Source organism: Drosophila persimilis, unplaced genomic scaffold (assembly GCF_003286085.1).
Source record: "Drosophila persimilis strain 14011-0111.01,24,50 unplaced genomic scaffold, DperRS2 tig00000000-arrow-pilon, whole genome shotgun sequence".
Classification (NCBI taxonomy): Eukaryota; Metazoa; Arthropoda; class Insecta; order Diptera; family Drosophilidae; genus Drosophila; species Drosophila persimilis.
Genome location: NW_020825288.1, coordinates 12,174,575 through 12,201,611, shown reverse-complemented (window position 1 = coordinate 12,201,611; position 27,037 = coordinate 12,174,575). Strand labels below are relative to the sequence as shown.

The following is a 27,037-nucleotide window of genomic DNA, read 5'->3' as shown; positions in this document are numbered from 1 at the left end:
ATCAGTTTAAGCCAAAGAACCCAACCTGCTCTCTCGGCTTCGTTCTCTCTGAAAGCTCGCGTATGCGCAGTGGGGGGACTCCCATGCTATCATCCGGCTAAGAGGAAACGGCTCTCCTGCTCTTATCACTGCCCCGGAGATTGGGCAAATGTTTGCTGGGTTACACGGCCTTTTGTTTGGCTCAAATAAATCGCTGACTTGGCGGCCAGAACCACCAATAATGGCGCGCCGGGAGAAGAAAGAAAGAAAGTCAAAGACCAGACCAGGCCCCGGCCCCAGGCACAGGTCAAACCAGCAGCAGCCCTGCCAAAGGAGAAAAAGACATTCACATTTATCTTACAGAGACAGAGTCGTCGATGTTGTCGTCGCTGTCTGCTTCGGTCTAATGAGATTTCGGCAAATTAAATCGGATCGAGAATTAAGCGACGCAACTTTGCAGCCAATTTAAATTAGCCCAAAGAGGCAGCATAGGCAGACAGCGACTAGGAGGCGCGGGGGCGCGGAGGCGTCTCCTTGAGTCAGCAATTATCCACACAAAGGAGCAAACAAATTCTCAGCAGCAAAGGCGGCATAATGAGCGGAAGCCAAAGTCAAACAAGATTCTCACCTGTCAGATTTCGGGCACCATCTGGCAGCTGCTACCTGCCACCTGCCACGGGGTGTCAAGTGGAGGCTTTTTGGCGAGCGATTAAAGCGGCGTCCTGGCCACTCGAACAAATAAAATCAACGACTCATTGAGCCACAGCACTTCAATCGAAATGAAATCTCGAGGCAAACAACTTTAAGCACCCTCTCCAGATCCACATCCAGATCCAGATCCAGATCCAGGCGCCCAGCTCCGTGACGAGGCGACGGAGGCTGCAGGATGTGGATGGGAATGGGGATGGGGATGGGGATGTGGGTGTGGGGCAGACCTAAGCAAGAAATGAAATCATAAATTCAATTTGATTTATTCAAGTTCTATTGGTTGGGGACTGACTGCTAGACCGCCCCGAGATTCAAATGTGGCCAAAGAAAAAGCTTTCTCTTTCCGAGTGTGTGTCATCACTGGAGTCCTCGCTCTCACGCGCTCCGTGGCTGTCGTTCGTCGAGTGCTTTTAAATGCCGTGCCAGCAGCCGAATCGGCTCAGTCGATTTCTGTCGGCCGTGCCACACACACCGTACACTGTTCGCTTCAGCCTACAGCTTCAGCCTCACAATCAGCAGCCGCCACAGGAGACCAGCCAGCAGCAGCCGACGACATTAATCGCATCGTGCGAAAGGCCCCAAAGTCCGGTCTCGCGCGCACTTTAAAATTTTTCCCCACACTGATTGCAGTCCTCCGTTGCGTTGCGTTTTGTTTCGTTTCGCGCTTTATCGCTTGGGCCGCTTTGGTGCTTTTTGGTTTGCATATTTATGCTGATTTAACCAATCCAATCCAATCGGTTCCCTCCCAAAAATCGGTTATCAACGTGAACTGCTGCTGCGGCAAACTAATTCCCAACGATAAGAACCCAAAACTTTGAAAGACAAAAGTGAATTACAAATCAATTTGAAAAGCTTTTAGCTCGGAACCGTAAATATTCAAATGGAACTTGAGAATAATTTACATACATATTCTTTTGAATTGCCTTGTCTGTGGTGCACACTTGAGATACGGGTCTGATCCAGGGCAATCGGAGGTTACGTGGGATCAGTTTTTGGCTGGAAGGTGGTATTTTACTCAATGACCACATTAGAGAGTACTCTTTTTTTTCTAAAGGAATTAAGTGGAAATTTATAAGGGATAGGACATGGATTGACCATTACTTAAATACTCCTTCCTCAATCAGTAATTATGAGATAAATGTCCCTGAGCCATTTGGGGGCTTTCAAGTTGATCAGACGGGAGTCTGCGAGTCACCACGTTATTATGGAAGTACTCAATCTACTCTCCAGCGGGCTAATCCCCGACTAAAAGCAGTCTCTGCTTTGCTCCTGAGTTACATTGAATAAATGAATGAATGTCAGATAAATGTACTCCCCCCCACATATATATTCACATATATTGTCTATTCAAAGCCCATACATATCTACAAATACACCCTTGCGCACAGTCACATGCTTATTGTTAACCCTGGACTGGGAATCTTGATTTCCTTGGCACGTCCTTTCACAGGACAACAAATGATAGCATTCTGTGCAATGAAAGGTTACAAAACGATTCCGATGAAGGCAATTGTTGGGGGATTTACAACTCTGCAATTGTTTGGACTGCTACAATAAAAGATACACGGACATATGCATACACACACGCACAATACATATGTTGAATGCAAAAATATAATATAATGCGAGAATTGTGATGGAAATGTGTCCTTAACAGAAGTTATGATGGGTCCTGGTCCAGCTGTGGACCCGGGCTGTCTAATTGGAGCCAATGTCATTGGGAACATTCAATTTCCGTCCTTGGGGATGAAAGTAGATTGCAACGGCTCTCCCTGGCGACTGACAACTTTGAGAACGGTCGCCCTTTGGCCTCAAGGACCTACCAGCTACCAGCTCCCAGCTCCCAGCTCCCACTTTCATCGTTTCGTAGTAGTTCATGCTAAGACCCCAGCTCAAAACTAATCGAATGCGTGTGAGAGCTGGGAGCAAATAAAGCTTGAGCCTCAGTGGGCCCCAAAGAAGGAAAAGATACTCCGACTCCGACTCCGACTCCTGCAATTTGCATGCAGTTAACGTGGCATGCGGCAAATCTCTGAAATATTGAAACGTGGCCCCGTTCTAGGCAAATAGTGGAGCAGGCAGCTTGTTTGACTAGCCAACCACCAGGTGATAAGCAAACAGAACAGAACAGCTAGTGGAGGAATGCACGAGAGCACACAGTCAGAGGGATCACAACCCTTTCCCTTTTTCGGGGGTGAAACTCTGACACTAAATCAGGCCCCACCACTGCCACTGGTATGGCCATCAGGTAATAGAGAGATAAAATTTGCTACGTGTGGAAAGTGGGCAAAAAAAATTGAGGAGAAACCTTGCCAAATAATGTGGCAGCCACTCGTTTGTTTAGGACCTTTACGCATAAATTATTTATTCATTTGACGTCGCCGGGTTTTTTATATGCATCATTAAAATTTCCTTTTGGGCTTCCCTCAAAGCTACCACTGGCAGGTGCTGGGACCCGCCCTCGAATCGAAAAATGAGGTTTTTTACTTGGGCTATTTCATAATCAGCTGCAGACTGACTTCATCTCGGGGCGACATTCCTCGCTACTCATATGGTTTTCCCGTCGGCTTCGAGTGGATTTCCTTTTTATACACAATGACCACCCCCCCTGCCGTTTTGCTGTGTTTCCGTGGAAAAAGTTTATTTATTTCTGACATGTGCACAAAGATTTCTTTTCGTTTTTCCTTTGTCGTTTTGTAGTGCTATTTTTTGTACTATTTTTCAAGGAATTTTTTCAAATTTCCCATGAATAAACCCATTGTTGCGTATGGGCAACATTTGTTTGTATTTGAATCCCCACTCGAAGCTAATTAGCAGCGCCCGGTGCACAGTCCTTGTTGTTTCGAAGGCTCTCCGCAGTCGCGCCGCGTGTCCGTGTCATGTGATATGAGAAATATTGCTAGAAAAATGCGGCAACTTTTTCATTACATCAACTTGACGGCTGCCAAGTGAAAACTTTTCACCAAGCAGCAGCACCAGCAGGACCAGCAGCAGCAGTGGGGCCAAGAACAAGGACAAGGGAAAGGGTAGGGAAGGGGGGGAAGGGGGCATAGAAAGGCAGGATGTAAGCTGCGGATGGCCCCTTCTTTAATTTATATTTAGTTAACGGCGGGATGCTGCTAATGAGTTTGCTGATTAAAAATTAAGAGTCTCGTCCAGTCCCGCCCTTTGATGTGCCACCTGCACTAAGTGGCTTTAATAATAATTGTTTATTCGAGATTCTTCAAATTTCACTCTCACTAGAACCCCAAGTCAGTTCAGTTAATCAATTAGCTCTCAAACTTGAGCTCGTTTCAATCAAACTACTAATCAATCGGGACAGGGGCGAAACTTTCCCTTTCTTCATTATGATTGTATGAGCCAAGGGAGAGCCAAAAAGGAAACCAAGCGAAAACTATGCCGATTTCAATAAAAATCACTATCGGGACTCTTAACGAGGAGGGGCTGAACCATTCCGAGCCATTAGCCATGAATGATATACAATGATAATTAGGGCAGACAGATAAACAAACCGCAGAGATAACCATAAAATGCGATGAGGTGGCGATTCATCCTAATGAACTTTTCGGTCCAAATACACATTGCCAATCGAATTTATAAATAAACAAGGCTGAAACGGAGAGTCGTCAGGTGGCCACAGCCACAGGCATTTCCAATGCAAATGGCAAACAAAACTCGATTTGAATATTCCACATAATTCCGGGAAATTTCATGCCACATGCTTTCGATTGATTTTTTGCTTAAATTTTAGACGTTTTCCCAGGAAGACTTTAAGTTGGGAATTTAATTAATCTTTGTCGCACGCTCCCAGGGCATTTCACAAAAAACAAAAATCTGTCTTTTGTAGAGGAAAAATGCTTTAAAAATCTCCTACATAAAAGCAAACGTGAAACATGCAACAAGCTGGGGTCAGGAAGCAGCGGGCCATGACAAGGCTAAGGGACCACCGTCTCGAGGCTGACTCACACATAGATACGAGACTCACACACTCATAGGCCCTCCATTCATGTGGGGCCACAATGTGAGCCCTGAGACCCTCGCTTGTCTAAAGAACTAAGACAAAAGATATACTACAAAAATCAAGTTTAAGTGTAGTTGAAGGCGGAAATGTGCTGGCCCCCCACATAGATGCACAGAAATAGCTGAACAAGAGGGGCATTACAGGAAGAGGTATGTGTATTGGTGCGCGTTTATAAATCAGAGCCGTTCGTTGCCTGCAAGTGCAATTATTTTAATGCACTTTTGACTTTTGACATTGCAAGACAAGACCTTAAAGCTCTGTTCAAGCATTTTAGTCATTGTTTTGACACACAAACACACACTTCCAACAGTCAACGGTACTTGGCGGAGAGGACTTCTTCAGCGGCGACTGCCAAGGTCATCCATCCCTGCAGTTGAACTTGACAAAAGGTTCGGCTTTGCTTTAATTTTGCATGCAATTTCATTTCGCAAACGGTTTTCGCTCTCTCCCCCTGTCGTTCCCTGGCGTTCTGGGCAATGCAATTTTCCATAATTTTCACTTTGGCAAGGGTTAAGTTAACCCTTCAACGGTTCTTTGTGGGGGCGAAACAAATTGAATTTATGTTTCAGCGCACACGAGACGAGAGAGAACAGGGCAAAAGAATGTTGCCAACGTCACTGGCCCTGGCACTGGGATGCCCACGCACCCTGGGGTGCCATTTGCCTAACCTCTAACCTATCCCATAGTCAGCCTCTACCCCGTTTCCATGTACGCATCTGTACCCATCTGTGTCCTGGAGGCTTTCCCTCTGCGTCATGGGCCATTTGTTCTATGATCTCTCCCACTCTAACCACGCATATCCACGCCCAAGTCTTTATTCGACAGCATAAACAAATTTCGCAAATGTGCGCATAAAACTTACGAAATTGCAAAAATTTATTTTTATTTTATTTCACAACAAAGACAGACATACTCGCATTTGTACACCAATAGGCATTGTGTATGAGCCCATATCTAGCCAGTGACATGGTGTTTCCTTTGTGCTGGCATTTTCGGTGGCAGTTTTGTTGTGCTGTCATCTTGTCTTTGTCTCTATCTGTGGCTCGGCGCCTGCTGCCTCTTCTATGGGGGCGCTAATTTAATTAAGACTCAAAGACGGGAAGAACTCTGACGGCCGCACAATATGTGTCAGTGCAATGTGTTGTAAATCTTTTCGAGTGTTCACCGGTTTCCTCCCCCTCTGCCAGACAGTAAACAAAAATAAAATATCTTTGCGGCCTTTTATCGCCCAGCCATAAACCACAAGCATTTGGCCACATTGCGCATACGGCACGTTGGACGGTGCGGTGCGGTGCGGTGCGGCAGAGGCAGCTGCATTTTCATTTCATATTACGCCTCCTACTCCGCGAACATAATTTGATTGATTGATATGCCCGGGGGCTTACAAGTATAAGCTTAAAAAACCCTGATAAATTGACTTATTACAACTTAATTCGGTTGAGGAAGTCCCGACCCTAACAGAGGTGAATTTTAAATATTTTTTTTACGGTTTTTGTGTGGAAATTATGCACACAAGCAGCGTACACATATGTAGGTACACATACATGGAAAAAGGCAGACAGGAAGGCATAATGTATGCACTGTGGTGGTGGTGGTGGTGATGGTGGTGGGTTGGCGGAAGGAAGGCATTTCATTAATATTAATTGACCGATTCAATGGGACAGAGCCGAGTGCAAAGAAATGGGCACGAAAGGTACGAAACTCAGTTAGTGGCAGTGGCTTACTGAACCTAAAAGGGCGACACTGACCAGACGACAAATGAGCTTAAATAAAAAGGAAAATATACAAGTATATATTAAATAGCCCACAGCCTTTAAAAGTCGCAACAGTCCCGGCTCTGCGGCCGAAATCAAACGGACAAAGGGCCAAAATAGAAACTGCCACAAACATTGAAGGGCCTGCAAATGACGAGTCCACGCAGCCGGAGAAGGCAAATTATTTTGCGTGAGCGGCATAATTAAAAGTCTGCCTAATAGACGGCCGAACCTCTGGACATCACACGCACCGCAAGTGGTCTCCGAGTACATAAATAATACGCCCCTAGCTTAGGGCGGGCCCATCGCCTTAACTTCGTATTAAAGGTCTAGTCGAGGCTTTTTCCCACTGAATTGAATTCGTGCCCCAGTAACAGTACGGTACGGGCTGCATTAGTTTTTTACGAGTGTATTCCATTCCGTTCACCTGCCATTTGGCATTGCGAAAACTTATCAAAAGTTGGTAGCAAAAGCTGTTGGTGTTGTTATTGCTTGTCTGGTTCCTGCGAAATGTCATCGCCCAGAGCCATTTTCGCTGTTGTGCTGAAAGAGAAATGAAAACAAACATTACATTGATGGTTTTTGTACCCTTCAAAAGGGTATGTCCACTTGTGGATGCTTTAATCAGAAACGGAAGTGGTTCGAGCACCAATCAGTTTTCAAAGTGATCCATTATGAAGGCCAACACATACATAGTTGTACGAGTTTAAAGTGTATACATCGCCTCGACCTGGAAAAAGCGAACCCTCCTTTATTACTTTTCATTATTTTCATACTGTGTAGTTTTTTCAATTTTTTTTACATTGAATCACATCGAGGGCCTGTCGAGTTTTGTTTCGATGTAATTGAATTTTTTTGCCCCTCCGGGCCCGGACCGTGCTCAACTTACAATTAAGTATACGTGCTGTAGGCCAGGCTGCAGCCTTGTCATCCAGTTTAATGCTTTGACATTATAGCTATTAGACAGGACACTAGCTATCGATACTGGATATTGCATTTGGCTGGCAGGAAGTGCAGCACGGGCCAACATTAATCCTCTGTCAGTGGCACACAGGGCCTCAGATTAGAGACAAAAGGAACCGAACCCCGAACAGCTTGGGTCGGGCTTATGGGCTGTGATTTTTGTTGGGCGAATTCCCACTTGTGAGCCCCTCCACTCACGCACGGAGCACAAAAAGGCGACAAGTTTTTGGCTGTCCACAGGCTGTCAGGGTCCTCTGGTCGGGCAGGCATTTCATGCCCAGTCAAGCGTCTGATAGGCCGCCCTCTCGATTTATGGCAGGCAATTTGTTTCTCCGGGTTTTTGTATGGGTGTTTGGATGGATGGGTATTTGTCAGTGCCAGGAGCCAGGCGGAAGGGCGGTAGGGGAGGAACTTATGACAAGTGATTGCCCAGTGAATGGTCCGATAATCTCAACTGTGCACAGACAAGGCAGTCCCCAGTCGCACTGTCAGTCCCTGGAAATATGCAAATGCCCCCGACATCTCTCTCTTTTCGATACAGCGTACAACTGCAGTGACAGAGAGATAGCCGAGTATCGTGCCATCGATTCGAATCAATCAGACATCATCGAGTGAGTGAGTTAGCTCGACTCGATTCCATTTCGAGAGTGAACCGGGAGTACTAAAGAGCCCTGGTATGAGTAACAGCGCGATGGTGGCTGTGGCCATCTGCTGCATCCTCGTCCTGCTGGCGGTGTTCATCGTGATCATCATTGTGGTCGGCCAGACCATCGAGGAGCCCAAATGAGACATGCTCCAGCTGGGACCCGGCAACTTCCCAGATGGATAACAGAGGCCCTTCAATTGTTAGTCAGTCAGCATTCGCACCCGCATCGGCATCGGCATTAGCACCATCATCAACAGTATCATCATCGGAACCAGGAAAAAACCAAGAAGCGGAAATGGTAGCAGGAGGAGATCAGGAGGAGAAGGAAAGGAAAATGCGTCCCATCGTCAGTATCCATTGGCTGTGATGTGAAATTTTTAGAATTTGTGAAGCAAAAATCAATCGAGAAATCAACAACAAAATTTTTGGAACATTCCGCATCGTAATAAATACTCGAACTAACCCGCACATCTTCATGTTATAGTAAATCTCTGTGTGTTTTAAGTGTTGAATAATATAAATAATGTATATACGAGCAAGCAGTTCTATCTATACACACACTCACACACAATATATAAAGATAAAGATAACTATACGATAAAATATATAAACATAAATACGTACATACTATATAGATATAAATATATATATATATATATATACTTATGTGTAACCCAACCGTCGTAACGTTGCGTTCGTTTTTATAAAAGTGTTGTTAACAAAAACCGATTTTTATTGATGTTTTATTGCTGTTGATATACATATACCTACGTACACGAAAGTGAAATAAGTTTACATTAATGTCCAGCGATGTCAAAAATTGATGGAAAAGTAGAGAGACCGCAGAGGAAGACAAAGAGATATGGAGCAAAGGAGAGACAATAGAGAAAGCAACCAGAGAGCTCAATTGTTTAGCATAAGATCATATCAAATCGGAAAGATGTCAGCAATCGCACTTGTTAATGGCTCAGCAAACGGAAGGGAACTCAGACAGACACTGCGGACGGAGCATACATGTTAGAGATATGAATTATATAGAGAAGATATGCATTTTATATATCAAACAAACAACTTTTGGATAAGTTTTACGTGTATCTATGTATATGTGTACCTAGAAGTAGCCAACCAACTCTTTGATGTTTACAACAAGAAGCAACAGTACAGATCTATGCATCTGCGATATTATCAACTAAAAACTATAACTATGACTATACAATCGGATAACCCCTATTTATGGATCACAAACATAATGGAGTGCATAATGTATGTAAACGGAAATCAATGCAGAAACGTACGAGCGCTGCAACCAATACGAATTTTCCTGGAATTACATTTTTTAATCCTCATTGAAAACGCCAAAATCAGCGAATGGAACACACCAGCAAACTGCATTAATTAACTTATCAATTAAATACGAGTGTCAACACCATTTGCAAACTGTCAATACCCCGCCCCCACGAACAGCCCACAGAGAAAGGTAAGCCAAATATTTAAGTCTTTAAAATGCATCGAAACGGTGGGTTTTTCCTTGACGGTGCAAGAAAATACTCCTACACCCATGAATGCCTGCGAAGAAAAAATCAAAAGTCAAGTTCAATTTGAATACTCAAGTATCTCTCGAGGACGGAGAGCTTGAAGCATGTACAAGTCCTTTGGCGCATGGCACTTTCCCACTTGCATCGCTGCATGGGGGTCCCAGAGACGGGCTTAAGCTGTGCTCCGAGCATCGACAGATGCACATTTCCTCCTGCTAATAAAGTTATATTGCTGCAGACGGCTGTCAATTTGATTAAAATGGATATGCCCGGCTACTTTGGTTGCAGTCAGAGGTCCAGGGGTACCAGAGACCCCTGGGGCTCCATGCTGGATGGCGGATTCTGGCAAAAGTCAACTTGATGAATATTTCCATCCGAGTTCGCATCAAGTAATCATAAAGTGATGGAAATTCAATTTACACAATATTAAGCATGGAAAAACGGGCCAACGGGGAGGTTGCAAATGTGGCTAGTACACCCTTATGTGCGAGTAGGAGTAGTGGGAGTAGTAGGAGTAGGTGTTCCAGTTTTATGTTTGTGTGGTTTATTATTATGCAGATTAGGCCAAGTTGCTGGGGCTGGGACTGTGGCTGGGGCTGGGGCTTTTGGCTTTACTTTTACCTTTACCTACTTGATTCTCGGTATTCACACACATACATACATATACTCGTGTGTGTGTGCGTTTGTTTGAGTGTGCATAAAAGCCGCCCCCAAGCACACATCCTCAATGTTTCCCCATCCAGACCCCAAAGCCATATGCAAATTACGCTTCATTTTGAGTATTTGCTACCTTTTTGTGCCAGAGAAAAAGGTAGCTGGCACACACACGCACGTCATCCGCCACACGTATTTATGGCCAGTAGTCAATGCCTTGGCCAAATTGAAGTTGACGGCAAGTGTCACGTTTTATGACTGCATTTGCATATGAACGAATGCTGTATCCGTTGCTCGAGAGGTGTCCTTTATCGCCTTTTTCACCGCTTTTCAATTTCAATTCGCTTGTCTATGAATTGGTTATGGCGCATTAATTGACCGAGGAAGAGCAGATTGTCGCGAGTATTAGTGGGCGCGACACTGCTCCCCAAAGAGGAGATTGTCTCTGCCTCTAAGTGAATCGGAATCGGAATCTGAATCCAAGTCCAAATCCGTCAGCGCGCAAAGCAATTAACCAAAGGAAATTGCTCAATTAGGAGTGGAAATCGAGAAAAAAAACACTAAAACCCACACAGCTACGAAATGGTTGGAAATGGAGCAACGCCCAGAGCTACAGGGAAGGATATTCCTATATGTACGAGTATAAATCTGCTTCTAATTCTCCTTCTCTCACTCACTCTCTCTCTCTCGGTGATGGCATAAGTAGGGCAGCACTTTTTGCTCATTCATTTTTTTATTTGCATGATGAACATTTCACAATGGCTAAGAGATAGCGTCGAGAATTGCATTCAGCGATGTGTAAACTGTAGATAGTCGAAGTTCAGATCCAAGTCCATGTCCAGGCAATGTTGCCAATAGGAATAGATAGTACGAGTAGCCAGGAGGGCGAAATGCTGCCTAATGGCTCGAAATCTAATGCAGTTTTGTGAAATTGGCTGACCAAGGATTTATTACGGCACGTCATGTCCATTATTGACACACAATGTTGGCCGAAAAGGCGGAGGAGGATTGCCAGCCAGAGTGACCCTCGAAAACGATGACGAGTCAACTGTCAATTAATCAATTTGGACTGCCTTCCAGTCCATTCTGTCCTCTGGCAGCGACATCAGTGTAATGTCCGCCCGTTAAGAGCAGCACCTCGGGCCAGTTGGCATAGCAAATGTTCGCATTTTTAAAACCAAATTACATTGTGCTTGGCTGCTAAGCCGTGGAGAATGATTCGACAACAAACAGAGATTTGTCCCAGTCACCCACACCCACACACACCATCAGCAGGACATATTTTTTATTATTTGTGGCATTTGTCTCGTAACACTGGGAGTACTTAATGCTTAGTACTTATTATTTGTGGCATTTGTCTCGTAATATAACGAGTACTTGGGAATTTGCAGAGGCTGCTTTGAATTTGGACGCAGAGAAGGTAGCATTTCCCACCCTCTCACCAACAATGTGTTCCCTATAATCTCTATTCCATGAGAAGACTTTGGGTAGACACCTTTTACAAGAAGGAAATAATTCAATGAAGCTATGCAAACTGTAGTTCCATATCATAGCTTAGCCAATTTTCTATAGCCATTACTAGCCTAGACGATAATCTATAGCTAGCATTGAAACAACAGATCTTCAAGGGTATCCAAAGCCTCGACTCCTCCCCGTTTGTATTTCCTTTATTCGTGGCATTTGTCTGTTGCCTAGTTTTCGGCTGGGGTTTGTTTTTGTCAAGCCTGGGCTGTGGCCGTGTCGTTGCGCATTTTAATGCCGCCAACGAGTCGGCTGCCCAGATTTATGGCCATTTATTGGGCATAAGTGTTGGCAATTTATGAACCAGCCGCTACCGCTACCGCTGCTGCTGCTGCTCCTCCTGCCCCTGCTGCCCGCCCACTCTAAAATGGCATTTTAATAAGTGGCTAAGAGCGGAATGTCGTTATGCTCGTGTGTGTATCTGTGTATCTGTGTGCGTTGAAATGAAGATTTATAAACCGCACCGCACCTCCTTAAGGCAGTCGAAATTGCTGAATGTCAAACTGGCTGCTAGAGCGAGTTCAGCAAACCCATAAATCTCCAACAGAATCTTGTTTAGTTTATTGAATTATCAACGGGCGGATGTGCCCGTGTCTGCGTGTGTGTGTGTGTGTGTATTTTCTGACATAAAACTAAAAGAAATATCAAACACGTGCGCCTCCACAAAGGGGGAGGGCACTTATGTAAATAGGTTCCGCCTAGGCCTAGACCCATCGACCACAGCCCGCTCCAGGGTTCGGGGAGGTCTCTTTCTTTATAGTTTTATTTGTCTAAGGTTTTCTGGAGCGGCATTAAAATTTGCCTCGCTTCGACTTATCTACATCTCGCGTATTTCCCTCATTTCCCACCCACCGCTCACACACATTTCCACTTAATTTTCCCGAGTCATTTAAATAATTTGTTTGGTTTCTGCGCTTTGAGAATGCCAAACACGTTTCTCTCCGTCACAACCAAAACGAAATTAGAGAAAAATCACAGAAAATATATTTTGTTCGGGGTCGCAAAAACATTCGCATACAATTATGAGAAATATCTGCTAAATGCACACGCGGATGCCCTGCGAAAACTTTCTCAAAAGTAATACAGACGAGAAGGAAACTGAAACTGTTGACAGGACCACAGAAACCTCAAGGACACACACACACAAGGAGAGGAGGGAAAACCATGAAATGCTGCATGGAAACAACAAATTATGGTACAACTTTAAGCTGTGCGGCACCTCAAAAGAATAATTTCAATGTCGAAAAACTTAACATTGACGGCAGGATGCGGCAGTTGCTGCGGCAGCCACACAAGATGTAATAGAAGAGAGGAAAAAGGGGCACTGGATCAGGGTTGTGGGCCACTTCAGAAAGAGATGGTGCAACCCGTTGTACGGGCTGCTACATGCCACATGCCTCTTTCCATCCGGCGATGTGCACTTGGCATCAATCAATAATTGCCCATTGAAGGCAGCTGCTGGAAGAGCCCCGTCCGCACTGGCCTGCCCTGCCCCGCCCCGCTCTGTTCTGACATTGCACGCCATGATTGATTAGCAGCATGCAACACGAGGTGCTTCAGCTGAAACCCGACTAGACAGCATAATATGACGCTTATTGAATCGAGTCCTTTCCTTTCCTATCCTTTCCATGCCATGGCCACAGCCACACAGCGAAAGCCAGGAGCAGTGTCTGCCCTTTAATGCAATGTTGCATTGTATCTGTGGAATCGCCTCTGAATGAAGCGACATTGAAGGCTGCACGAGTGGCAGTGCCTCCCCTCAATCTCTTTGATTACCTCCATATCCATTATGTCAATTTCTCTCTTCATTCTGTTTTAATTGCATCGCCTTGTTGACCCCAGCAGTCCTCTTTGTTTGCTGCATTCCCCGTGCAACGGGCCAGCAAGTACTTTCATTAACTTTCAGTGAAATAAGTATATGTATATTCGCACATATCTGCGTATTAATTCCATATTGACTTACGATTCCCGTTCATTCTCTCTCGTTGCAGGTACGTACGCAAGAGCCATTCAAAAGCGTGAGTAGTTTCCAGAGCCAATTTTATTATTATTATTTCCACTTATCGGCAAAAGTTTGCTTCAACGTAGTCAAAGTTCAGTTCAGGGAGCTGAAGTGCTCCCCAATTGCAGTTACCAAATTTTGATACCGAAAAACCACCTTCAATGGGCAGGCAAAAAACATTTCAAATTAAGTATAAAGTTTAGGTTCGAGAGCTGACCAAATGTTAGACCGACCACAATTTCTCTAGAGTGAAGAGAATGTGGAATCCCATGAGGCGTATGCGTGATATTCAATGACCTATTCGCCCAGTACACGCTCATCTGATACATATATGATTTTATATCGCTAAAGAATATCGTTACTTAAGTCTCCCAGTTCCCAGTTTCGTGTTGCCCTATAGACAAATTCACTTAAGAATGGCGAGTTACTCGCGCGTATGCGTGATTTTAATTAATAATTTAACCCATTCGCCAAGCCCCATTAAGGAGCCGAGCCATGCCATAATCACTCGAACTTAATCACCCAACTAATTGGCAATAAATTAGACCCAATTTACCTGATAGCTAACACAAATATGCACTTAAGTCCCTGCAACATAATATGCATAATTATGCCCGCCTGCCACTGCCACCTCCACTTTCACCGACCAAAAACCGAAACCAAAGCCCTGACAGCAGCTGTGTCTAAGATGTTTATCCTAGTCGGGACCCATCATCCTCATGGCAGAATGTTGCCTGTGCCTCTGCCTCTGCCTCTCACCTTCCCTCCTCGTCTGGCTTAATCAACGCATTTTATCGCCATGATTTTATTCTTGGGCTAAAATAAACTATTAGGAAAACTCATTTTCATGAAAATCCACTTTAATTGCTGTTGCCGCTGCCGGTGCCGCTGCCATCGTTCCATGGGGCTGTGGTAAAAGTAGCGAAAATGAGATCTCTGGATGTACCTGAGCGGCACGCCATTGCAAATAAAACAACATAAGGCACTGTGCCATCTCTGGTTCTGCTTCTGCTTCTGCTTCTGGTCCTGTTTGTGGCTCTGGTCTGGCATTTGGCGAATGGTGTACTTGTAAATTTAACGCAAATTGTCTGTAACATGAGCTCTTCGGCTGAGGTGTCAGAGGGGAGCCTGAGACCGAGGCTGGGGAATGAGAATGGCTGCGGTTTGGGCATGGGGGCTCAGCGGGCCACCGTGTAAGTGCCAACAGCAGTGGCAGCCATTAAATTTTCAAGAAGTGTGTACTCGAGCAGGAGACCCCGGCAGACAGTTGCTGCGAATGGGAATGGGAATGGGCCTAAGGAGGCTGCCGTAGACAGACAGACCCACTAAAGATTATATGTGCAGAAGGCGACAAAAGTGTCACCTCTGAATGCAAAGCAGAAACGAAACAGACCACAACAAAAAAGTGATTTAAGCCCGGCTGGAAAAACCCCCCAGGAGCTGAAGCAGCTCCAGCAGGAACTGAAGAAAAATTGCACTGTTTTTTCTGCAGCAAAATTCAGTCTGGAAAACTTTAAATCAGAGCAAGCTCTTGATTTTAGTTGGCTCAAAGCAATGCCAGGGCATTGTTTCAAAAGTTTCAAAAGTGCAACGCAAAAGTTGATTTTCTCTGAAAAGAGTCCAAGTTTTGTTGGCCCAAAGGTTACTTGATATTACGCCATTAATTATGGGATCATTTAAGTAGGGGGATCATTTGGACTGTAATTATGAATATTCGCACAGCTACAGAGAAAGTTCATTCCATTCACTTGAGAATTCTACTTCCTATAATTACCCAGAGAATTATTATTTTGCAAAACTTCTCTGGACTGGGATTCCCGAGATATCTCGGGATATCTCTTCTCCTTTGTCGCCTGGCAGCATCAGCATGTGGTAAAGCTTTCGTAGGTGTGTCTGATATTAAGAGCTCCCTTGGAGACACGCGCCCACTCTGGCCCCCTGTCCCTGCTTCACGCTGTGTAACATCTCCGTCATGGCCATCATTATGCCTGTGCGGCTCCCAGAACGTTTACTGGCACCCACCCATCCTTTGGGCGCAATTTGTGCTAAACACCAAAGTTGCGGCTAACCAAGCCTCGTCTCCATTCGGATCCCTCCTTCCCCCCGATTACATCTGCTTAGTCTGGCGGTAAATACATTTAACAAACACAATTGAAACACGAAGTGCTGCCGCCATTTGGCGGCTTCTCAGTTAGTTTTTCATTTTTACAATACGCAATTAAAAGCTGGTTGCATTTTTTATGCATTGTTCAAGCGGCTGGTGGCATTGAAACCGAGTCGGTGCCTCACAAAAGGTGTACATTAACATAATGACAGGGGGAGTGGGGTGGTAGTGGAACGGGGTGGCTACACCGGGGAACTCGGCAGAGCGCAGCGGAACACAACAAAAATATTTATGGCAATGCAAATGGCGTCTGCATAAAATTTATTGACACTTTACTGCGCATTGTCATTCGAGAGGGGTGCGGAGGGGGTTTGGATTTGGCTCTGCCAGCTTCCGGTTACCACGATTTTGTGCTGCGGTTGTCATTGTTACGCCCTGGCCCCGCCCCAGAGTGCTATTCAGGCCTTGGAACGCTGCACGCACCGTGTCCCCCTGTCCATGTGTGTTATCCTAGTGTTTACGTATCTGTGTGTGTGTGTGTGTTTGTGTTTGCCACACAAATACGCTCTCATTTTAATGAGCAAACTTTTACATCGAGCGTCGTTTATTTTGCTGTTTTGCAAACTGCATTCCAGGCACAAATATCCTTTTGCAAAATTAATTTAAAGAGCTATGGGCAGGGTGATAATCACCTAGATCGCTTGCCAAAAGGGCTTGCCATTCGGTTGCGTAAATAATTAGCTGGAAATTGTATCAGTGGCTTAGCGGGGGCTTTGGCTACAAACCATGTTGACTGGGAATCACAAAATCAATAGAGAACGAAACCGTTTATCCGGATACATTTATCGCTGTTGGCAACAGTTTCATCCGAAAACTAAAACTGTTAGAGAACCGCAACTACAAGGCAGGGCACCCGAGGCAACAGAGGCAACAGAGGCACCAGCTGGTGGAAAAGCCACAAAAGCCAGAATAAATCCTCGCCCGCTCATTTATTATGTGCCCGAAACTGAATTTAATTGGAAGCGAGTGCCCGCAAAGCATTTGTAGAACATTTCACATTTAAATTTCATTTAATGTCAATCAAAAGATAGTCCATAAAGTACGCTGAAACCGGATAGAGAATAAGGCTTTGAGGCTTTAAAAGTTGATGGAAGTGTGTTGCCGCTGCTGCAGCAGAGCGAGTATCTGTGTGCAGAAAAGCTCATCATAATTTCCGCTGGCTTAGGAGCACAAACCCACACACTCTCTCCCATAAGCTGTTCCGCCGAGATTACACGGAGATTACACGAATTTCCTTTTTAAGTTGCATTATCAGTTGATAATAACATGTTATCATGTTGCCCCAAACCCACACCCACACCCACAACCCACACCCCAACCATTTATGATATATAGACAAACAAACGAGCAGTAGGACAGCTTGTCATGACGTCGGGAAGCGCATTTCCTTGTTAAGCATCAAGTGTGGACTTAACTAGAGCAGACCCTCCCACGGAGCCCCACGCACAGTCCCAATCCCCCAGCTAAATAAATCATAATTCAGCGCAACTCTCATGCAAATCGAAATCATTAACACTGTGTATGTTTATTTGTCTCCCACCTACCACCCTCTACCACCCTCTACCGCCCTCTACCACCCTCTACCACCCGCTCCCACCCAACTCCCTACAGGGGCAGGCATTGCTCACTTAGAGTCGTCCGGCGCTGATGGCGAGCCTTGGATGCAGCCCGTAGTGACATATTTGGAGGTGTCGTCGCGACCCACGAAATCGCCAAGTAGGTGGCGCCTTGTCTCACTCTCTCTCTCTCTCTCTCTCTCTCACTCTGTCTCTCTCACTCTCTCCTGCTCTCGATGTGTATCTTTGTGTGCGTGTACGTGTGTTGGGTTGTGTGTGCGCTTGTGTTTGAGTGCGTGCGAGTCGCGCCCGTAGTTAGCAGTTAAATTTTGGTGTCTGTCTACCCGTAGTTGAAAGTTATCTTTGTAGACGAACCCAACCGCTTGCTATAGTTGTAAATTGCAAATACAGATACAGATACAGACACACACCCAACGTTACACTTGTTCTGCCGCTTCGTTCTGTATATGTATGTGTTTTGTATTGCTGTGTGTGAGTGTCCATGTCTAACCGACTTGCAACAGAACCTTGAACAATCCCAACTTATCAATGGCCGAAACGCCTGCAAACTTTCCCATTTGTTTCTCCCCATCTCTCCCGCTTGCTGCAGAGTGTGATCAGACATTTGTGTCGCGGATTGGTGGGCCACAGAATGGCACCTTCTCGGCCCCGCTGCTGCACAACCATCGCAATCATTCGCGCCAATGCCTCTACACTTTCCTAGCAGGACCTGGCCAGCGCGTCGAAGTAGTTTTTAAATCGTTTAGTTTAAGAGGAAGTCCACCAGAGTAAGTCCTAATGATTGAGACCTAATGATACACAATTCATAATATTTTTAATATAAATTTCTTCAATTTATTTAGCGGTTCGGCCGTCGGTGAATTACCAAGGTAATCATCTCACATATTTTCATAGATAAAATCAGTCGAACAGTTCGGTTTGTCTTCTTTGCAGCTGTGTTCATGAGTACATGGATATTTACTCGGAGGTGCAATCGTCGGAGCCTGCGGAGCTTATCAATTCCCCATTCGGTGGTCGGTACTGTGGCGCCATACCGCCGCGTCGTCGCATTTCAATGTACCGCGCCGTTGCCATTTCGTTTTTTAGCAACAAGAACGTGTCCACCGATCTGTTCGAGGGCACGTTTAGGTTTATAAATGCATGTGAGTAGACCAGACTTTGTAAAAGCACCCGATGAACAGCCGATAACATGACTTAACCTCTTGTGAATCCCTCGAAAAGCGGAATATGAAATTGGCATACCCATTGCGGGATCGCCATGTTCCTACACGATAACGCCGAGCATGAGTGTGAATAAGACCGGCACGCTCATATCGCCAACCTATCCAGGTGCCTATCCGAAGGATATGTCGTGCACATATCAGTTTCTTGGTGAATCGAATCAGAGAGTTAGATTAGAGTTTCGTGATTTTGATCTATTTTTTGGTGGACCACAGTGAGTACCTCTAATGCTGCACAAAACCCACACACACACACACACACACACACACACACACACGCACACACAACACCGCTTACAAGTCAAGATCGAAGCAAGTTCTTGGCCCAGGTCAGAGGTTGCTTTGATTGCAGCCCACATCCAAGACACACATCCCTCGAAACACTCTTAATCTGTGATCTATCCATAAATCCATAAACAAATTTACTCTCATTCGACTACAAGTATCTCTAAAAAACCATTCTTCTCTATCCAATTTGCTATCAAATCTCTGAAATATTTACAAAAAAATCAACCTACAACAACATGAAAACCACAACAACAGCTGCCCATTTGACTATGTGAAAGTGTACGATGGTCCAGATAATTCGTCAGCATTAATCGGTACATATTGCGGACAGCAAAGAAACTTAGTTTTGTATTCGAGCGAGTCGAGCCTTTTTGTTCATTTTTATACGTTACCGCGCACCGCAAATACCCAGAATCGTGGCTTTAAAGGATTTTATGAATTTAGCGAGGGTTTTGTTAAATTAGATTTTATACGTAAGTACCTATATCCACCATCTAACTGCAATTGTTTTATCAATCATTTCAGTTGTGCGCTCTCTGCCCCCCGACCCCCGCCCCCTCCCACGGCAACCATTTTGCGCGGTCCGGTCCGAAAGTGTAGCATAGCTTTTTGGGCGCCACACAAAATGGTTGCCACAGCGTAAAGCATTTAACAGCTATTTGTATGTGCTTGGTACCAACCTTTCCACTGGCTTTGTTCATTTTTGCTGCATTTTTATTATTATTTTCCAACCGATTGAAACAACACTCTCATCAAATTTTTAACCTTCCCCAACAACTTTCTTTCTACTTCAAAACGAATCTCTCTCTCTCTCTACGCTATCTGATGTACTCTGCTCTGCTATAATCTGACCTGATCTGACCTGATCCGACTGCTCTTTCAAAAAACTGCTCTACTAACAAACTTACAAAAAAATACGAAAAAAAAATGCAACAACAAATTTTTATGAATGACATACATCATACCATGTACATCAGGTGAAAATGATGGCATTCACATACGTGGCTCAGAATGTGATCAAAAGATTTTATCGAAGAAGGAGTCGACTGGCTTTGTGCTCTCCCCCAACTATCCCTATCCCTATATACCAAAAACTGTATGTAGGTGAGTAGTCCTACAGATCTACAGAATGCTTAGAACAGAGAAAGTTCAATGGAACTATCATCCCTTAGATATTTCATCTATGGCATGCAGGATGCCCAGCATCTGGAGCGTGTGCGCCTCGAGTTTACCAGTACTTTCAACATACCCCAAGTAATGCACAAGGACAAGAGCGAGTAAGCATTTCACAGCAGGTTCACAGATCCCCAAGAATTTTCCCATTCCAATGTCTGCAATCTTCTAACAGATCCAACTGCACGGATGGCTATCTGAAGATCTATCTGAAGGGCCAGGAGACGGCCGACGCCTACGACAAGTTCGACTACGAGCTCTGTGGCAACGAGACGCAGCGCGTGATCAGCGAGGGGCCGCGCCTGGCCATGGTCTTCAGCTCGGGGGAGCTGCAGGGGCGTGGCTTCAAGGGCAAGTACACCTTCGAGACGGAGTACAAGATACCCGGCACTGCGGCTCCGGACGGCACCTGCAGCTTCACGTACGTGAGCAGCTCGAAGAAGCGCGGCGAGCTGAACAGTCCGCGCTATCCCTCGAACTATCCGTCGGACACGAACTGCTCGTACCTGTTCCTGGCCGAGGCCAACGAGCAGGTGACCATTGTATTCGATCACTTCAAGATCAAGGCGGACAACAACGCGAACGCCACGGCCGGTGCATATGGGTAAGCATCCTCAATGAGAAGTCCTTGAGAAATAGCATCTAACTGGGGGTCCCCTTGGGCTTGCAGGTCGGGCGCCTGCTTTGAGGATTGGCTGGAGATGTATGTCGTCTATCGGGACAACAACGATCGCCTGCTGGGCCGCTACTGTGGTCTGACAGCACCCGGACCCGTCGAGAGCCCCCGGGGTGCTGTGGGGCTGCGCATCACACTGCACACGGACCAGGAGAGCGTGGCCAGCGGCTTCAAGGCGCGCTATTTCTTCGAGTCGGCCAAGTCGGATGCCGGCGACTGCGGCGGCAACTTCAGCAACGAGGACTCGGGCATCATCACCTCCCCCAACTGGCCGGCGGGCTACAAGGCGCCCGGTCGCGGCCTGGCCTCCAATGCCTGCAATTGGGTGATGACCGCCCGACCCGGCTACAAGTTGTCCATTCACTTTGAGCAGTTCGGCCTCGAAGGGGATCCAGCAAGTGAGTATCAACACAATCCTGATCCGTACAAGTTTCTTATTGGATTTCGGCCCAGATCGCGGCTGTCCTGCGGCTGTGCTGAGGCTGTGGATGAATGTCGACTCTGACCAACCGCCCATGGAATTGTGCGGCGAGAAGCCGCCCATCGAATACTGGCACTACACCTCCACGGGCCAGACGGCACGCATTAGTTTCACAACCAGCGACAAGACCGTAGGTGCACAGGTGAGCCATGAAGATACACCTTGAAAAGTCAATACGAAGTTACGATCCCCCTCTCTCTCTGTGTCTCGCTGTAGGGCTTCCGCATTGTGTGGACTGAGATACAGGACTCGGGCCCGGGCCCGCCATCCGTGGGCCTGCACTGCGAGTCCACCTACCACTTCCAGTGCGGCGCTGGCTACTGCATCTCGGACAAGCTGCGCTGCGACGGCGTCAAGAACTGCGGTCCCGGCGACGATAGTGACGAATTGCACTGTGAGTCGTGAGTGAGTCGAACGGTTCAGTTCAATTTTTTATTTGCCTCCTTTGACTAGGTTTACGTTTCCGTTTCCGTAATGTATTGTATCCGTTACGTTATTATTCGTTATTCGTGTTTGTGTTTCCAGTGAGACTCCCACTCTATGGGACCTTTATTGTATCTATCTCATTTCGTTTCGTTTCGGTTTGATTATCATGGACTGGATGGATCATGTCCTTGAGCAATCCTTATGTACCATATACTTTCATTACACTTTTTCGTTTTGATAAGCGAAGAAAACTTGAACCCGACGAAACACTTGCAAAACGTTATCCACTAAATATACCAAAGCTATGATAATCCATAATATACTAACCTAAAATACCAAATACCAACTAAAAATACATATATATTGAGGCCAAGTCCAACTTCTCTCTATCTCTCTGTCTCTCTAACTCTCTAACTCTCTCTAAGTATAAATATTTGCACCTAAGTACTAAATCTGTTTACTAGCTGTTTTTTTGTTTTATTCATTTCAATGGCCAGACTTTTGTACATACTTCCTGGATAGATTAGGGTCCTCCACGATCCCCTACCCCATCCATCAAGCCTCCCCGCCCCCCATGCATACATCTCTCACGCTCAATATCTCAATCTCTTCCACCTCGTAGCAGTATTCGAACACTCCTTCCACACTCAACACCACTCGTACGGCATCCAACACTTTCAGTCGCAGTGAAAGTCCCACACTAAAACTTTCACTTTCTCTCTTTTTCTCTCTCTCTCCTACTTGTCTAATTCTACCTATATTTCTCTCTGTTCTTTCTTTTGTCTTCACTAACAAACAAAACCAATAAACTAAAACCAAAAAAAAACTCTACTTTAAAACAATATAAATCCCTCGAACCGAAACCACCCAAAACCCCCTGGCACAGGTAACGCCAATTCCACGCATCTGCCCACATTTCGACAGACACTTGTTTTAGCAATTATGGCATTAGTGTTAAATACGTACAACTAAAGATTCAGAATCAGAACAAAGACAAAAACAAACAGAAGAAACCCTGAGAATCAGTAAGAAAATCAAAATTTCCAAATCGGAATTGGAATTGCCACGAGAATCAAAAACAATGAACATTAATATGATAACAAAGAAGAAAAAAAAGCAAAAACCTAAACATAAACGAAACATTCTGCTAGCAAGAATTTTTACTCATTTTTCTAACAAAAAACGAAGCGAACCAAAACCAAATATTAACTCTAATCTATACCTAAGTTTAAAGAAATACTCTCTCTGGTCACATTTAACACGTGAGTTCTGCATAAAGCTTGTCTACAATCAATCGTTAAACACGTCCACGTTCAAACCACGCCACGACACGCCCACAAAGCCCACAAAGCCCACACGCAAACGCTCATGACATGCACAATATTCTCAAAAATCCAAAGTAAAATTTCACTTCACCCTAGAACTAGACGGAACTCCAACCCTTGCAGAGATCATCCGAGTTACTCTTTTGTTGCATCTTTCAGTTCCCATTTCGATCGCATTGTGAGAGATTTTATTCACGGCATGTAGTTTTCGTTCCCTGTTTCGTTCTGGCTTCTTTATGTTCTGCACCTTTCCGCTCAGTACCGCACTGCATATCACAGCAGTATGTATGTATATGTATATGTATATGTATATCGTATCTTCCTGGTGCCTATGATAAACTGAACTGAGTAACCCTAAATCTAAAGGAATGTCTAAAGGAATCCACTGCACAGACACATCCACACAACACAACAGAACAAGAACACCAACTCAACCAACCACCAACCCACCCACCCACATGAAACACACACAAAAACTCCTCCTCTAACTAGAAATCCAGACACACACATACACGTTCCCAATATTAATATTAAATCGTTCAGGTATTCCGAATATCGATTAACAAATGATCTATTCTATTCACCTCCCTCCCACCCTCAATAAATGCGAACAGGTACCACGGAAGCGGCCGAGGCGGATCACGACGTTCTAATTATAATAACACTAATCGTCGTCTTGTCCCTAATCTGTCTCCTATGCACACTCTGTCACTCCAGAAGAAACCGTAGGAACCATGTGCGCCAATTGGGCCTGCATCGGAATGCGCACTACGACTCACAGACCAGTGCAACGGGTAAGCTAAGGGATCCCTGGGATAATCCATATATATTTTTGATTTGTTCTGTGCTCTTCTAAGGTTTTCTTTGATTTTGGTTTTCTTTATAGTCTTTTTAGTTTCCAGGTAATTTATTTGATTTTAAAACTCTCCACTCCTCTCCACTCCTCCACGGCTATAACAGTTCCCATTTGCTTTCCAGCGGGTCTCAGCTCCAGTCGGAGGCATTTGCAGAGTGGCGGGGCTAGTATAGCGGGCAGTTTGCATGGCATCAACAGCGGTAACCTGATCATACCACCAGCCCCATTGCCGCCGACGAGCGTGCCACCGCCGCCCCACATATGCATTGCCGGTGTGGACATGGGACACGGCCTGATGTCCAACGGAGAGGATGACGACGATGATGATCTGGACTTGGACGAGGACGATCTGGTCGCGGACATATTCATCAACGATGTGCATTTCGATGAGGACAACATCGATCATGTCAACCAAATGGCGAACGTTTAACGATGGTTTAGAGCATTTTTAGGCATTTTTATCGTGACTTTCAGTTTCGGTTTTAAGACGCATTTAGACTAAGGCTAACTAGGTAAATGGCGAACAGAGCAACTTTGCAGAGCAAGTGAAGTAGTTTTACATATAGTACACAGATACACGTGGCGAACACAGATACACTCGGACACGTGGTCGAGGCAAGGAGACAAGATAAACGACAGATAAACTGGACAGAACAGAACAGAACAGAACAGAACAGAAGCAGAAACAGTAATTCAAAAGTTAACAATACCTAAAAGACAAGAAATTATGCAAAAATGCGAATTGATTAAGACATATATTTAATGAGCGAGCGGAGGATCTATAGAGGTAGTAGGTATTAGAGGATGAGGAAAACGATGACGCTAAATAAGTACAGTAGGGCGATCATATTGTAGTTGCGATTAACACGATTAGCGAGGCGCGCGTTTCAATAGCAGAAGAAATCGAAGGATGGAAAGTATAGGAAGGATAGGAAGCAACAAACAAATAATAGCTACATTTAAATATACTACATTATACACATAGCGAAATACGTATGGCGCATGGAGAGAGCGCAGGGCGACAGAAGGACAGATGTGTAAAAAGCGAGAAGTAGAAGAAGAGGAAGTGCCGGAAGTACGATCATTTTCATAGCCACAAGAGACCGCAGACAAGGGGAAAACCAAACAAAAAACAAAAAAATAAAGTTGTTGATTTTTATATTTGATACGAGTAATATTTAGGTGAAGCATAAATTGAATTAATTATACAAAAAGCGAGACGATGAGCGTTAGCGCCAATAAATGAATACACATTCTCGCGAACCAAAATCGATAGATAAAACCAATACAGAATAGAGGCAGCAGCAACACACTAAAGGGCATAAAACAATAATATTTAACTACCTAATCATATGCGCATGACATGACTCCTTATTTACACATTTTGTACGTACAATACAACAAATCTTCGACACTTGAAGCTACACAAAAATCAAACATACAACAAACAAAAAACAAGAACAAAAACCGCAGTGGCGAGAGGTGGAAAAATGCATAAATAAAAGAATTAGTGACTATCAAAACTGTATCTTCCAGCAAAGAGTAAAAGCGCAGAGTTAAATAATGCTAGATCGAGGAGTTTATAAGCGAAGGAAATTAAATAAAGCATTCATTAGCGGCCCCAAAAATGGTAAATATTTAATGGTAAATGGATTCGAGAAACGGAAATGGGTTGGAGATAAAACGGGATAAATTCAAAGATTTTTGTCTATTTAAGCACATTTTTATAAACATTTAAGGCGAACAAAATATTTATAAAAATGTATACGCTAAAGGGAACGATAATAATAAAATAAATTATACAAGAAACTAAACTAAAATGAACTAAACACAAATACAAATACAAATACAAATCGAGAAATCAATTTCAATTTAATTTCCTTTTCGCCAAACCAAGATTTGGCAATCGTTTACATCCAACTATTATTATATTATAGTGTTCATTTATTGTATTGTAATTATTTTTATATTTATGTGTATATTTTAAGGTTTCGTTCAGTCAGTTTCCTCCGTTTTGGAGCTCTCAATCGATAGTAAATTCCCTAATGTTTCGTAAAGTCAAATGAATAAGTATTGGTTTCATAGCGCACGTACGTTTTGCAGCAGAAAGCATTCGAAATTAAAGAAAATGGCTTAAATCAGCGAAGGAAACATAAACCGTTTAACGTAAAAACCATTTATAATAAACGTATGTAGGTGTTACAAATGCTAAATTAATAAAACAAAAATAAATAAGTAATGAGTAAAACAGAAAGTAAATACAATTACCTTGAGGAAGTAAAACGTTGTTAAATTGTTGCATTAAAAGCGCATAATGATCAAGTAAATCCTAAGAAATAATTCGTATAAAAAAACTTTAGTTTAAGTGTACAAATTTTGTTGTTGTATTGCATAAAACCAAATATTAAAAAAAAAGGAGGAAGAAACCCAGAAACAAACAATTCAATTAGTTAATAAACAAAATCGGAATTTGTGTTTTAGCAATAAAAATTAAAAATAAATTAAAAAGGAAATAGTACTAAAGCAGAAAACTAATGAAAAACGCAAATAAAATGTTCGAGAAAGCAAGCCCCAATGAAACCTCCCCCAAGAAGAGATGTTTTAAACTAAAAAGCGTTTACTAAGGTAACACTAAAAGTTAAAATAAAACACCCCAAAAGAGCAAATGTTAAATTTACAATTAAATCTAAAAGTAAGCAAGAAGCCAGGCAGGCCAGGAGCACACAGATGAATCCAAAAAGAATTCAAATCCGAATCCGAGACCAGAAACAAAAACAGCAGTCAGAAATCAAATTCAGAATCTCAGACGCACTCATTGGCACCAAAACGTTGCGTCGTGCCAAATAACAGAAAAAATAGTTGAAAAATAATAATAATACGCCAAAGAAACCAAAAATTTCAAATTAAAAGGAAACACCTACAAAAACAATTCCATGTTAACATTAAATATAAATAAAGGTAATTAAATAAATGAATAATAAAACCAATTGAATTTCAAAACGTTGAAACAATTTTTACAATTACTGAGATGGGTGGAGGGTTAACAGGGTTAATCTTTCATTCAAAAG

General features: G+C 44.1%; 2 protein-coding genes across 5 annotated transcripts in view; both read left to right on the top strand.

Moving 5' to 3' along the window:
- The window catches only part of LOC6588153 (cubilin), a 42,571-nt gene extending 15,610 nt beyond the window's left edge, over positions 1–26,961 (top strand). The window contains exons 5-17 of one of the 3 annotated variants that reach the window (XM_026984298.1): positions 18,114–18,291; positions 18,367–18,393; positions 18,458–18,666; positions 18,746–18,959; positions 19,288–19,505; positions 20,010–20,136; positions 20,205–20,309; positions 20,381–20,809; positions 20,876–21,279; positions 21,335–21,504; positions 21,579–21,756; positions 23,728–23,907; positions 24,092–26,961. In XM_026984298.1, the coding sequence (XP_026840099.1) occupies positions 18,114–18,291; positions 18,367–18,393; positions 18,458–18,666; positions 18,746–18,959; positions 19,288–19,505; positions 20,010–20,136; positions 20,205–20,309; positions 20,381–20,809; positions 20,876–21,279; positions 21,335–21,504; positions 21,579–21,756; positions 23,728–23,907; positions 24,092–24,399 (2,747 nt within the window). In that variant the 3' untranslated portion in view covers positions 24,400–26,961. Of the gene's footprint in view, positions 1–18,113; positions 18,292–18,366; positions 18,394–18,457; positions 18,667–18,745; positions 18,960–19,287; positions 19,506–19,966; positions 20,137–20,204; positions 20,310–20,380; positions 20,810–20,875; positions 21,280–21,334; positions 21,505–21,578; positions 21,757–23,727; positions 23,908–23,970; positions 24,016–24,091 lie in introns of those variants that run through there. The other 2 variants (XM_026984285.1, XM_026984294.1) reach the window with 2 other exon arrangements.
- Positions 1,141–8,618, top strand: LOC113564915. Of its 2 annotated transcripts, none has more exons than XM_026984309.1 (2): positions 1,141–1,514; positions 7,967–8,618. In XM_026984309.1, the coding sequence occupies exon 2, from the start codon at positions 8,102–8,104 to the stop codon at positions 8,210–8,212; it is 111 nt and encodes a 36-aa protein (XP_026840110.1). In that variant the 5' UTR covers positions 1,141–1,514; positions 7,967–8,101; the 3' UTR covers positions 8,213–8,618. The 2 variants fall into 2 exon arrangements, with proteins under 2 accessions (XP_026840110.1, XP_026840106.1); XM_026984305.1 differs by having other exon boundaries at positions 1,141–1,555.
- Positions 26,962–27,037: the final 76 nt, after the last annotated feature.

Excerpts from the sequence above, each read along its gene's own strand:
- LOC113564915 (XM_026984309.1), top strand. The coding sequence starts at position 8,102 with ATGAGTAACAGCGCGATGGTGGCTGTGGCCATCTGCTGCATCCTCGTC.